The sequence below is a fragment of the Crocodylus siamensis genome, chromosome 2, assembly GCF_052110815.1.
Source record: "Crocodylus siamensis isolate JL-2025a chromosome 2, ASM5211081v1, whole genome shotgun sequence".
Classification (NCBI taxonomy): domain Eukaryota; kingdom Metazoa; phylum Chordata; order Crocodylia; family Crocodylidae; genus Crocodylus; species Crocodylus siamensis.
In genome coordinates this window covers 277,061,810-277,075,688 of record NC_143396.1, presented here as the reverse complement: position 1 = coordinate 277,075,688, position 13,879 = coordinate 277,061,810, and the positions used below count along the sequence as shown (strand labels likewise).

The window sequence follows — 13,879 nt, the reverse complement described above, 5'->3', positions numbered from 1 at the left end:
ATCTGGGACTTTTCTGCAAGTCAAAATATACCACGTCTATACAAGTTTTATCTAAGCAAATTGTAGCTTATATTTTTCCACAAAAAATTACAATAACTATTCCCTAGAGGGTTTTTTCCAATATACGTAAGTCAAAATCAATTTGGATAGAAACTGGAATTTAATTATGAATGAAGAAAACCAGTACCGTATTTTCGCGCATATAGCCCACACACTGATATAACCCACACCCATGTATAACCTGTGGAAAATTTTATTTTCATAAAACAGTCTGTGTATTCCCCGCACCCAGGTATTCCCTGCCCCCCCCCCCCAAAACATGGCCGCAAGCACGGGCTCTGCTGGGCATGGCCGCCAGAGCCGGAGCTGGAGCCAGGGCTCGCCGCAGACTCTCACCGCCCGCCTGCAGCCTCACCCCGAGACATGGCTGCAAGCACGGGCTCTGCCGAGGCTCGCTGCAGACTCTCACTGCCCACCATGTCTCGGGGGGAGGCTGCAGGCGGGTGGTGAGAGTCTGCAGTGAGCCCCAGCAGAGCCTGCACTTGCGGCCATGTCTCGGGGGGAGGCTGCAGGCAGCTGGTGAAAGTCTGCGGCGAGCCCCAGCTCCAGCGGCCATGCCCAGCAGGCTCTGCCAGGGCTCGCCGCAGACTCTCACCACCTGCCTGCAGCCTCCCCCCAAGACATGGCCACAAGCGCAGGCTCTGCTGGGCAAGGCTGCTGGAGCTGAAGCTGGAGCCAGCTAAAAGTGGTGCGGGGGGAGGAGGAGGAAACAGCCCTGCTTCCCGCCACTGCCGCCAGCTGCGCTCAAGATAATCGTGCCGGGGGACGGGCAGGGATGGGCTATGCTGTTCTAAAGACTCTGCATAGCCCACCCCCTTGTATAGCCCGCACCCATTTGTCAAGTTTGTAAAAACATGTATAGCCTGTGGGCTATATGCGCGAAAATACGGTATTTACATTTTTATTAGTTAAATAAAACCTTAAATGTCCTAACTAGAATGGACAATATTCTTTAAATTAAAATGTGTTTTATAGTGAAAACTGACCTACTAAAGAGCATATTAGCTAGCAGCTGGTGAACTGAATCGTTTGTTTCTGGTCACCACGCCTTTCAAGGTTTTCAGATCTAAAAGAGGTCAGCCTCTTGCACCTCAAATATTACTCATAGTTTGGAAAAGGAAAACATGGCTTTCCTGTACTAATTTACAGATAAGTGATGTTTCATTTAAATCACAGAAAGATGTGGATTTGGGGTTACTTTTTTAAAACTGAAAATTAGGGATTTTTATTAAATCACAGAAAACCAGGATCTGTGATAATGACATTCTGTGAGTGGTTACTCAATCGTTCATGCATCCATCCAATGGCAATTTATGTAGCACACATTTCTTCACCCTTCTTGGGACTATATTTATCTTAGAGCCCAGGTGTATTCTGTACACTGCATTCCTTTTAGACATCAATACAGTAAAACCCCATCAAAGAAGGATATCAAAATGGTTTGGCATGTTATTAATAAATCTATGTTGACTTCTAGCAACCATCCCATCATCCTACAGGTATTCACAAACTGACTTGTTTTATGATTTGCTCTAGTAACTTCCCAGATCTTGAAGTCAGACCAACCAGACCAATTCATGAGGCGTTTTGTCTTCCCCCTCTTAAAGGTAAGCACTATGTTAGGCCTTCTTTAGTATTCCAAGACCCCGTTTGTTAACCACGACTTCACAAATATTATTGCTGGTTAATCCAAGATTCTTCAGTAGTTGCTTTAAAACCCCCCGAGTCATTTTCCAACTCCTTCTCTGAGCTGATTTAAATCTGACTTTTTAAATTCCAGTTCTCGTGCCTTTCTTTCCTTAAAATGCCAATTAATGCTTTTTTAATGTTATGTTTGCTAGTTAATCTTGCTTACTCCTTATGCTCCTTGAAGTAGTAGAGAAACACTGGTAAAATTGCCACTCAAAAAGGAACACAAATAATGATGAATTAGCCAGTAGCGATCAATTACAAGGAGCTGATAGTGAAGAGGGGGTCCTCACTGGTGAAGAATCAAAACAGAAAATCAGACCACAGTGGCAAATTCCAATAGATAAAGTAACCAGGGTTTACTGCTTATCAATATCAAAAAACACGCTGCAGAGTACCTTGCTTTTTTTCTTTTAACTTTAATTTAATCTTTTAATCTTTATCTCTTTTCCCCAAAATAGCCTTCTCTGGGGGGGAAAATGAAACCCTACCACCTTCCCAACACTAAATCCAATGCTTATTGGCTGCTTTTATACAAAGGAAAATCACACAGATTGATTAGATATAGTCGGTATTTAGCTACAGAACATTCCTACCTCTGTTACACTGATGGATAAGAGAAGACCTGAGATTGTCTGTGATTCTTCAAGAGCACTGAACGAAATCTGCAAAGGATCTACTGTCTGTTTCTGAAAATCCACATTTACTCTAAGAAAAAAAATCACAATGTGCATCAAACAATCAATTACAATATAATCAAATTATATTGATAATTTAATCAAATACAATATAATAATCTGAGCACTAATTCTTGGGACTGTTGTTAAATTATTTAAAATTAATTTACCAATACTTTTAGTTTTCACCTACTTCCTACACTCATTTAACATAAGAGGAAGAAAAACAATTAAAATGCTTGCTCTATTTGCCAAAATGTTTCTAAATAGTTGAAAAATATTAACTGTTTACTCTATAAAGTCATCCTACAGGATCCCAATTCAGAAAACCCTACCCAGCCCACTTTTACCTGGGTCTCTAACAAAACCAAGACACTCCAATTTGACAAGAAAAGTATCAGTTCTGAAGTGCCCAGTTTCAGGATGGTCTTTGCTAACAATACATGAGATACAAAGGGTCAAGATTATGAAAATCCAACAGACCACAGAGAAATTGTGTTTAATATACCTTATCAGGCATAACCAAAAAAGATACACACTGAATAGCACCTGTCTTAACAAAGCCTTCGATTCAAAAGCCTACACTTAACATTTAGATGTCTTTATTATGGCATTTCTCTTGAGGTTGTGTTCTGAAATTAAAATATCTACAGCCACTCTGGAACAAGGATTAATTCCAAAATAAACTGTTTTCAGAATGTATGTTCCCAGAAAATGACAATATTAATCCTCAGACCTTCCTGGACTAGGTTGCTTCAGGTCCTTTAATAATTAACATTCAAAAACACATGCCAAGATGTATATGAGTGCGTTGATGCTATTACAAGAGCTTTGGGCAAAAAGCAGTGTAATTAGTGGGAGCTGCACACTGGACTTCTTAGGCCCAATTTTGCTTTCAACAATTTTAATATTTTGAAATAGTAAATCCTGATTGTAGAAACTAATACCAGGACCTCAGAAGAAACCTTTTACTTGTATAGAGACAGCTTGTGTACCAGATACTTCTAAGAAAACCTCTTCACTGGGACCAGGGACATGGCCTATATATGTAATCTCCCTTAACTGTATCCATGTCACCAGTAGGTCCCCTCCCAGAATACTCCCCAGTCTCCTCCCTTTTGGTATTCACTTGCCCCCTACACATCTATTGCTCCCTACAGTGTAACCACCTACGGCCACAGAGAGGATGGGTCCAAACTCCGCATACACTGAATGTCCAAGCAAACAAATCTCAATTTTACCAAACATACCATTCCCCACTAAAAATGAAACAGTAAAATGAGTTTGAGGTTCCTAGGCCAATCGTTTTAACTTGAGTGGCAGCCCCCAAAAAGTATGCAGTAAATGAAGTGGTTCCACTATACAATACGTTACCCCAGCTCCCTTAAATGCTGCAAAAATATTCTCTCTTGGCATAAGAGTATGCTTGTGGCATCTGAAGTGTACAGGTTTAGTCTTTGTTACATTAGAGGCAATTTACACTTAATTTTATAATGAAACAGAAGCCATGTTACAACTTGTAACTATGAAGAGATCATTGTCTCTCCACAACACAGTACCTTGTGTGCCTCAAACTTGTAAACATCCTGTCTTCCATTTTTCTTTCAATCTCTTCTGGAAAATGAACTTTGAGTTCAAGAGGAACTCTCAACTGTGACATTTTAAGTGCCAGATACACTGCAGGAAGAGTTTTAAATCGTTCCATCGGATTACGAGAGAACTCCACAAAGGCCCTGTTCCAAAAAAACCCACAAAATAAAGGAAGTCCACGGTAGATTCTTAGAGAACTCAGTGCTTCATTTCTTCCTGCCCTCTTCCAAACACAGAAAAAGTAAAAATGCAGTCTAAGTTTTTTAATCTATCCTTTATAACTTTAAAACATATTTACAAACAGTAATGGATATAGAGAAATTCTTCCAGGATGCTCAAGATTATACTAAAACTGAGACCTAGCAATATAAAAGATGAATATGAGAAAAACATGAATTAATTATGAAGGCAGTGAAACCTCAAGAAGGTGCCGAACAGCAAACATATGAGAGTCCTCACACTCTGGAGAGCTCAGGGTTCAAAGAGGCTCGGATCAGCTGGACATAAGGAGTTCAATTCTTTTAAAATGCTTCTGGAGTCTTTAACTGAAAAAAGCTTGGGTCCCTATAAAAACAGATGGAAATAAACATGGACAAGCACGGCTGCCTTTCTATGATACATTATCATCAAAGATCCAGGTTTTCCATTTGCTGCAGAAAATCATGGGTTTCTACTTTAAAAGAGAAAAAAAAGGGAAACCAAAAAAAAAAAAAAAAAGGGTTTTCCTTTGCAGGCTGGCACAAGGGAAGCCAGCAGGGGATGCAATGTACATGTATGTGGACAGCAGCTCCCTCCAGGTAAGTCTATGAGGGCGAGGAACGTGGGGAAAGAGGGCACATGTGATGCGCTGTGGAGCAGGTGGGGCACGGGGCACGCATTGGGAAGGGGAGCACAGGCAATGTGGCGAAGTGGACAGGGTGGCCATGTAATGCAGGGGCCACATGCCCCCCAAGATTTCAGTGCCCACTGTGGGAGGTGGGGCTGCAGCTGGGCTGAACTAGCTCTGGAGAGGAGCCACAGCCCAGTGGGTAGGACCGGTGTGGAAGGGAGTGCTGTGCTGCGATGGCCGCCAAGGTGAGGAGCAGCAACAGTGGCGATGCAGATTCATGGCCCTGCTGCTGCCAGGCAGACAATGGGGCCTCATCTTGACAGCCACAGCAGCATGGTGTTCTCTAGGCCACAGATGCATCTCCTCTGGAGCTGGTCTCACCTGACTGCAGCCCCATGCCCTGCTGTGGGTGCAGAAATGAGGGAGAAGCGGAGGCGTGGACACATGACTTCCCACTGCGTCACTTGTGCCCCCATGGTTCCCCATGCATTGCCTTTGCCCACACCCCCTCCCTTCCCCACACCAACCCCATTCTCCACAAACCCACTCACTTCCTCACAGGCTGAGGCAGGGGGGCCGTGGGACAGGAGTGAGGGACACTGGCAGGGCTGGGGAGCTGTGGGTCAGGAACGAGGGGCACCAACAGGGCGGGCTGTGACTTATGAGTGAGGGGAAATGGAGGGGGCACTGTGGCTTGGGAGTGAGAGGCACTGGCAAGGGCAGGGCACCAGCATATCAGGGCTCCTCAGTACCATGAAGCAGCGGTGGGGAGACACCAGCAGCTGGACCTGTGTGCTGGTAAGCCAAGGGGGCAGGGAGAGCTCTGATCTTCCGTGATTTGAAAAAACCCAAATGCCAAAATATATAGGTATTTAAATTAATTTTATTATAATGACTGAGGCACTGATAAGCTTCCAAATTGCTTTAAAATTGTAAATATATCAATAAAACCTTGTGTTTAACTGATATTAATATATACAGTGGCGTTTCACTTTAACTGTGGAAAAACGTAGGCTTGGGGGGCGGGGTTTAGATCAGCAAATGTGGGGGGGGGGGTATCAGAAAATTTGAGGAGGGGTTAAACAGAATACCAGGATCCCTGATTATTATACAACAGAAGAAAAAAAGACTGGAGCTGCTGTCAGGAACAGAAGACATGAGCACAAAAACAAACTGTTACTTGCTTCTCAACTCTATAATAAACCAACATGTATTTAGCCGCAAACCAACTTCCCTTACACCACCCAACATTTGGTTTTCAACTCAGACCACCCAAGCAGATTACATCCTAACAGATACTCTATAAGGATGTACTGACCAAATCTGGTTAACAAAAGTAGTGGCTCGGTAATTAATAAATCTGCACTTGTACCTTCATAATTATGACTTCTTTTTACTTACTTTGCTTCATCATATGCAATGGATTTTACTTGACCACACTGTCTGAAGAGTGATTGCAGCTGCTTATGATACAGGAACCCGTATGGAGGAATGTTCTTCACCTGTTAACAAATAAATTATATTTCCATAATTTTAAATGTTTTCACTGACTGAATTCAACAGAACCTGGAAGTATTTGCTCATTCACTCTGTCACTCAAGGAATACACTATTTAAAACGGAAGGAAAAGCCATCAAAATTGATAAATTTTGGACAAAAAGTAGCTTATGTAACAAGTATGTTTTTAAAAAATGAGCAACCACAACATCCCAAGATTTTGCCACTATTGCTGCCCTGCTTTCCAAAGAAATGTTGTACAGTACACTGAAGGTCATAACACAGTGCAATAAAGAGTAAAAGGAATAAAGAGTAAAAGGAATAAAGAGTAAAAGGAATAATCTCCAGCACAAAGGGTGCCTGACTAAGTACTTCCCCAAAGCAAGTCTGTTCCTTGATAAATGTAATTCTTTCAGAGAAAAAGAGGAATTTTAAAGGTGGAACCCTCAGGTGTTTGGTTTCACCTCAACAACCTTCCTCATAATAGATTTCTATATTATGCAAAAACTGCCTCCCTTAAAAAGCAAAAACCGCATTTTATCACAAGGCAAAACTTAGTTTAATTTGTTTAGCATGCCAGAATTATTCCTGCAAGCCACCTGGTGTTAATTTAGTCCCTTGCTGCTTTTACTGGAAGGGAGATGGATTTAGTGGCCCACTCTTTAGAACTGTGTCCCACAGTGCAGGTCTTTTGCCTGCAAATGCTAGCATAGTAATTGCAACATTTAATTCCCAAGGTTTTTTAATTCATGGTATTCCTGGACCATTATATTTATGACCATTAAGATTTATCGCACACAACCCCAGCTGCAAAAGAGTTGGTTGTCTGCAACAAGGGAAAAGAGAGCTAACTTTTCCCACGGACACTGGAGCTCTTTGACATGGATGGTCTGTAGAGTCATTCCCATCGTGGTATGCTGTGTTTCAAACATTCTGCCTTAGACATGCCTTTGCCTTAGCAGTACTCATAATGTGCACCCTGCACCTGTAGAACATTTTCCACATAAGAACAGAATCTTTTACTAGAAGGAATATCTTAGGCCAGTGCTGCCCAGCTCATGCAACTGCATGGGCCATACGAACAGAGTGGGGCTGACCTATAAGCTACATCCAGAATATGGCAGGGTTTACAGAATATGGTGACAGCAGCATTAATTGTTGCAGCTCGTAGCAGCTACCACTCCTCACATCACTGTATTTCCAGCCCTGTGACCAACCCATGGACCAGATGGCACAGCCAGCTTGCAGAACTCCTCATAGGTCCAGAAATTTGGCAGCAGGGTGAACAGCAGTAGCATCAATTGCTGCAGCTAGAGGAGCTATGGCAATGAACACTGCCACCACTAGCCATGTAGGCTGGATTACAGGCTGGGGACTGTATCTTCATCACTCCTGCATTAGATCCCTGAGAACCTTCAACACGCCCAAGTGGAGGACAGACTGGCCTTCCACTTGTGGGTGGCAGGCATAATGAAAGTGAAGAGACAAGGTCACTGCACTTCAGCTCCATCAGCTGATCCCCCTAAGGTAAGTGGGGGTGGAGGGAACTGGTGCAATGGAGCCAGAGGGGAAGCCCCCTGGGTCCCTTTTTGCTGAGCCGGCAGGGAGCCGTGCTCCTGAGCTGCACGCGTGAACAGAGTGTGCCTGCATTTGCACCGGCGGGCAGGCAGTAAGGGCCAGGAGGGAGATTCCAGCAAGGGTAGGGCAAAGGCATCACACAAAAATATAAATAAATAGCAATTTATAAAATAGTGTCAACACTGAACGCTGCTAGGGCCCTGCCGCCTACCTGGAGCTTGTCGGAGGCCTCCACCCAGACAGAGCCCATGGGGGAGCTGGCATCTCCCTGCCCCCCAGCCTGCGGGGAATGCCCCGGGGGGGGGGGGCGCAGGCAGGGAATGAGGGCCCCCATACCTGTCCTGCAGGTGCCTGTCTTAGGGCCCTGGAGGCACAGGTGAGGGAGCTCCAGGAGGAGGTTAGCAGGCTGAGGGGAATCAGGGAGGCAGATGAGGAAATTGATGGGTATTTTTTCTCCCTGCAGGGCCATGCATCCAAGGGAGAAACACCCCAGACGGTGCCCTCCACAGCAGTGGCAGATGACTCCCTCCAGAGCCAGGGCTGCTCACAGCAGAGCAGAGCAGTACCAGTTCCTCCAGTCTGGCTGGAGAACAGGTACGAGGTCCTGGCGACGCTGCAGGAGAAGGAAGAAGACAACGACACCTCCAGAGAGGAGGCCACTCTGCACTCTCCACACTCTGAACAGCCTGAAGGAGCTAAGCAGACCTGGAGGAAGAAACATCGAGCGCTCGTCACAGACAACTCCATCCTGAGAGATACAGAGGGTGCCATCTGTCGCCAGGACCCCTTGACATGCAAGGTCTACTGTCTGCCTGGAGCAAAGATTCAGGATGTGATTGTGATGATCCCAGCCATTATCCGGCCTACTGTCCTAATCCATGTGGGCACTAATGATGCGGCCAGGAGAAGCCCTGATCACCTGATAACGAACTACCATGCTCTTGGAGGCATGCTGAAAGAGACAGGGGGCATAGGTGGTATTCTCTTGTCCTACCAGTGAGCGGATGTGGAAGACAACACAAGACCCGCATCATCTTGCAGCTTCAGAAATGGTGTCTAGAGGCGAGCTTCGGCTTCTTGGACAACAACCCGCACATCAGGACAAGAGACATGCTTGGGTGGGATGGGCTTCACCTTTCCCCCAAAGGTAAGCGTGCGTTCTCTTCTAGGTTGGCTGATCTCCTCCGGCGGGCTTTAAATTAGGCTCGGTGGGGCAAGGGGAAAATGAGGGCGGAGGAGGCCTTGGACCACTAAACCAAGCACCACCCACAAGAACAGCCCAGCCTAGACCGATGACGAGCAGAACAAATACCCAGGTAAGCAACAGGGGCCCGGGTAGTACTGGGACTGGGGGGGGGAAGTGCATGCATCTTCAGGAGGCCTCAAATGCCTCTTACACTAATGCTCATAGTATGGGGAACAAGCAGGAGGAACTTACCCGCCTGCTAGCTAACAACAACCCAGACATAGCGGGGCTCACCGAAACGTAGTGGGACCCAATGCATGACTGGGCAGTGAATATCAAGGGCTATAGGCTGTACAGGAGGGACAGGACAGGGAGGAAAGTTGGGGGTGTGGTGCTCTATGTCAAGGAGAAATACACCTCCTCAATGAGTACCACTGGGTCAGAGGAGGAGCACACTGAAATGCTCTGGGTTAGAATACAAGGAAGTCAAGGGGAAAAGGACTTAACGGTGGGGGTCTACTACAGACCACCCAATCAAGGGGAAGAGGTAGACCGGGAATTCTTAAGTCAGTTCATGGAGGTAGTTAAGTCAAAGGATGTGGTCATCGTGGGGAACCTGAACTTTCCAGACATCTGCTGGGAAGAGCAGTCAGCCAGGTCTGACAGCTCATGTACGTTCCTAGACAAGATACAGGACCTCCATCTAACCCAGGAGGTGCACAGCCCCACCAAGGGAGATGCCTTGCTGGATCTGGTCCTGGCCACAGGTGACGACCTGGTGAGGGGTCTGCAGGTGCTCAACCACCTGGGCAACAGTGACCATCGGCTGCTGGAATTCACCATCCAGCGCAAGGCGGCAAAGGCCTGCAGCAAGGCAGCAGCCCTAGATTTCAGGAGGGTAGACTTCAATGAGCTAAGGAGAATAGTCGGGGAAGCACTGAGGTCCTGGATGGGAGGGGAGTCAGGTGTCCAAAAGAGTGGATAATCCTTAAGGAGATGATCCTCCAAGCCCAAAGGGAGGTAATCCCAACACGGATCAAAGTGGGCAAGAGGGCGCAAAAGCCCCCATGGCTCACGAAAAGCATACGGGAACGTCTCCTAGCTAAAAAGGGGGTGTACACCCAATAGAAGGGAGGGGCCATCACCAAAGAGGACTATACCTCTGTTGCTCAGGGCTGTAAGGGGGCAGTCAGGAAGGCCAAGGCAGAGCTGGAACTAGTGACCAGGATCAAGGACAACAAGAAGTCCTTTTTTAAATACTTAGTCCAAAATAGTTTTAATTAGGGCTGTCAATTAATTGCCATTAACTTGTGCAATTAATGCAAGAGCCAACTAATGAATTAACACATTAATCACGGTTTTGGAGACTGTGCCTGAGCTGCCCTGCCCTGCTGCTGTCACCACCACCTCTGGGCCACCCCGAGGGGCAGCAGTGGCAGTGCACAGATGCCATAGGGCAGCCCGGGTACAGGCTCAGGGCTGCTGCAGCAGGAAGGGAGGGGAGATGCACCCACACACAACCCCCATCCCAGGCCCCAAGCAGCTGGGCTAGCAGTACTGAGGGTTCAGGGAAGGCAGTGCTGAGCCATGGTGGAGCTGCCTGGTACCCTCAGGCCCCACAGCTTGGGCTTGGGGCAGATTGGGACCACGTGGGAGCTTTAGCATGAGCCGCCTCCAGGCCTGAGGGTTCCCATGTATCCCCAGCCCAGGCCCCCAGGGACCAGCATTGATGGCAGCCCGACCCCCTGCACCTTGCTGGCAGGCAGGGGTAGGAGTCCCATGGAGGTACCTCCTGCAGCCCCAGCCCATGCCACATGCCTGGCATCACTGCTGAGCTGGGCAGAGCCACCCTTCTCCTTCCTGCACCAACCCGGCTCCTGCCAGGACCTGCACAGACACCAGCTCCCAGCAGGATCCTAGGCAGTGCAGTGAGGAGAGCGGCAGCTCTGCCCAGCTCAGCGACGGCAGTGCTGGGCACAGCTTGGGCTCCGTCTGTGCTGAGCTGGGGCTTGGTGTGCAGCATAGAACAGTCTGGGCGCTGTGGGAGGTGGCTCTGTGGGAATCCTACCCCTGCCAGAAGCATCTACTTCTGCAGGGGCACACCTCTGGGGCTGTGCCTGGGCAGGAGGTGCACCCCAGACCCAGGCCAGCTCTGGAAAGACCTCACTCAGATTGACCATCCTGTCAGGGCATGCAGGAGTCTCCCTTCCTTATATCCCAGATGTCCCTGTTACTCAGAGTCAACCCCGCTCCCAGGCTCCAAACCCACAGCTCCCCACACCTGCTCCTCCCCCCGCACACACACCCCCAACCATACAAACGATCTGCATAATTTTGAGTTTTTAGCCATGTAATTAAAATCGTGATTAATTGCGACTAATTTTTTTAACCACGCAACTAATCATGATTAAATATTTTAATCATTTGACAGCCCTAGTTTGAATGGATGTCTCAGGGATGGAGAGGGACCTCACACAACATCAACCTGAAAACCCAGACCACTTGGGCCTCGTTCACAGGCAAATAAAGCACTAGCCAAAAGTCTATAGTGGTCTTCAAAAGCGAGCATTCACCACAAGGCCAAGAGTGTAGAACAAATGCAGGATCATGTGAAGGTTCTCTGCCAACTGTCACAGAGAACTACTTTTTCTCAACTTGTTGCCTAGATAAGGACAGACTGTGATTTTGCTACTCACATAGTGAGTCACCACCAATCTTAGGACCTTTGCAAAAAAACTCTCTCAGCTGCTGAGAGATAAAGTGCAAGATCCAGTATTCATGGGTCTATCAAGAACTAGAGACATTTCTTGAGCGAAATCATGATGAAAATACAAAAGCCTGGATCCTGAGGGTCAAGAGATACGCACCCAGGGATGAGATTAGGGGGCTAGCATTACTACCTTAAATTGAGCCTGTAGACCAATTCACCAAACCTTCCTTATGACCAGGGATCTGGGTTTTCCATTTGCCACAGGAAAATGTGACAAAACAGAGATTTTCTCCTTTAAAGAAAAACGTTGGAAACCATGGGTTTTTCCTTGCAGGCTGACAGAGTTCCAGGCTGCAAGGGGCTGCTTGGGGCCAGGAGGAGTGGGATGCAGGGCACACACATGCACGTAGCAGCCAGGAAGTCAGGAGGCATGATGGTGCAGAGTTGTGCCCCCTTGGCCAATCAGAGGTAGGGGGTGTGTGTGAGTGTGTGTGTGGGGGCGGGTGTATCGCCATAAGCCCTTGAAAATCGCAGCCGGACCTGCAGGCTGCTTGTGAAGTTGCCTGGCCAACACTTCAAGTTGAACAGACTCCTAACAATGAAGAACTCAGCATGGGCGTGTCAATGAGGGATCTAGCATGTGGTGAGGCTCTAGGCAGCAGCAGTGAGGGAACCAAGGCACAGTGATGCACCTGGGAGATGCATGGCACCAAGGACTCATGAAATCTTCAACTCACTGCTTTAGAAACAGTGAAAAAACTGAGCGTTCCCTGGCAAATATTCAAAGAAAACAGTGGGAGGCATATCCCCATGATAAGAGGTAGCAGCTTAGCTCAGAGACCAACAACATTACTTGCACAAAAAGTTACCATCAGACTGTAATGAAAAACTTGTTGAATTTCAGAAGCACATTATTGGGCTACGCAAGACTCATGATTACCTGTTGGGCCAGGGAGGAAGTGTTGATAAGACTGCAGTCTATTCTGACATTCCAAGTAATGTCACCATCAATGAGAAAGGCACAAAAGCCATAACTTTGAGAAATACACAAAATGAGAAAGTCACAAATTACAGTCAAGTTAACAGTATGGATGGGAGAAAACTGCCATCCCATAAGATTTTGAAATGGTAAACTCTGCCAAAAGACAAGCCGCCACCAGGACTAGTGCTTAGCTGTCGGCAACAAAGGTGCATGTTGAGCGAACTGATGAATGCTGTGTGGAAATAGAGACCTGGGGCACTGCTACGGAAACGAGGAATGTTAGCGTCAGATTCAGAGGGCATTTAACACCAGATGTGAAAGTACAAATTGTAATCGTGTACTCAGACAAATTTGGTATACCATTTAAACTCCAAGTACTAGAAGTTGTAGTGAATGACCCCTTTAAAGACCGTTTATGGCATCAGTACTCAGACTGGCTCTTGGCAGGGTACCATGCACTTACAGCTGGTGGGAAGATTAAGAAGCCAACCCTAGCACTACTTTGGCAATAGATTCTGAATTCTTGAGGAAGATATCTTCAGAGTCCATTATTAAAGGCTTCAAGAAGTGCAGTATATCCAAATGCTATGGATGATACTGAAGATGATGCATTGTTGGGAGATAAGGGAGAAGACAAGAGCAGTGAAGTGAGTGAAAGTGACGTGAAAGTGACCAGGGTAAGTTCTAGGATCTAAGAAAGGCGCAGCACTCACCACGGTCTGGATAGAACCTAATACAACCTAAATTGTTTGAACTGAAGTTAATGTTGAATTTATGACTAACCTGTAGTACTGTAGTTTTTGTCAGTAGGTCTGTTTATAAAAATAATACCAAATTAGAAATTTTCCATGTGTGGAATTTAATTATTGGCAGAGGTGTCTTAAATTCAAGGTCACTTTGGATTCAGGTAAATATGGTAATGAGATCTGAAGTGAAGTTTCAGCTATTAGTTTCCTTTCTGTGAGCAAAGCAGTGAGTACTTTAAGATTCCAGTGGCATATTTGTAAACAAACGTTAGGCACAATGTGCTAACAGTTTAGTAATTGGCTACTAAGAATTGCAAAACTGGCAACAAATGCAG

General features: G+C 46.4%; 1 protein-coding gene across 1 annotated transcript in view; it reads right to left on the bottom strand.

The window, feature by feature from the left end:
* Nucleotides 1-13,879, bottom strand: part of TDRD9 (tudor domain containing 9) — a 141,588-nt gene that overhangs the window by 30,213 nt on the left and 97,496 nt on the right. Inside the window, exons 23-25 of the mRNA XM_090034129.1 lie at nt 6,247-6,347; nt 3,986-4,159; nt 2,346-2,457 (exon numbers count right to left, since the gene is read on the bottom strand). Coding sequence (XP_089890255.1) covers nt 2,346-2,457; nt 3,986-4,159; nt 6,247-6,347 — 387 coding nt within the window. The remainder of the gene's footprint in view (nt 1-2,345; nt 2,458-3,985; nt 4,160-6,246; nt 6,348-13,879) is intronic.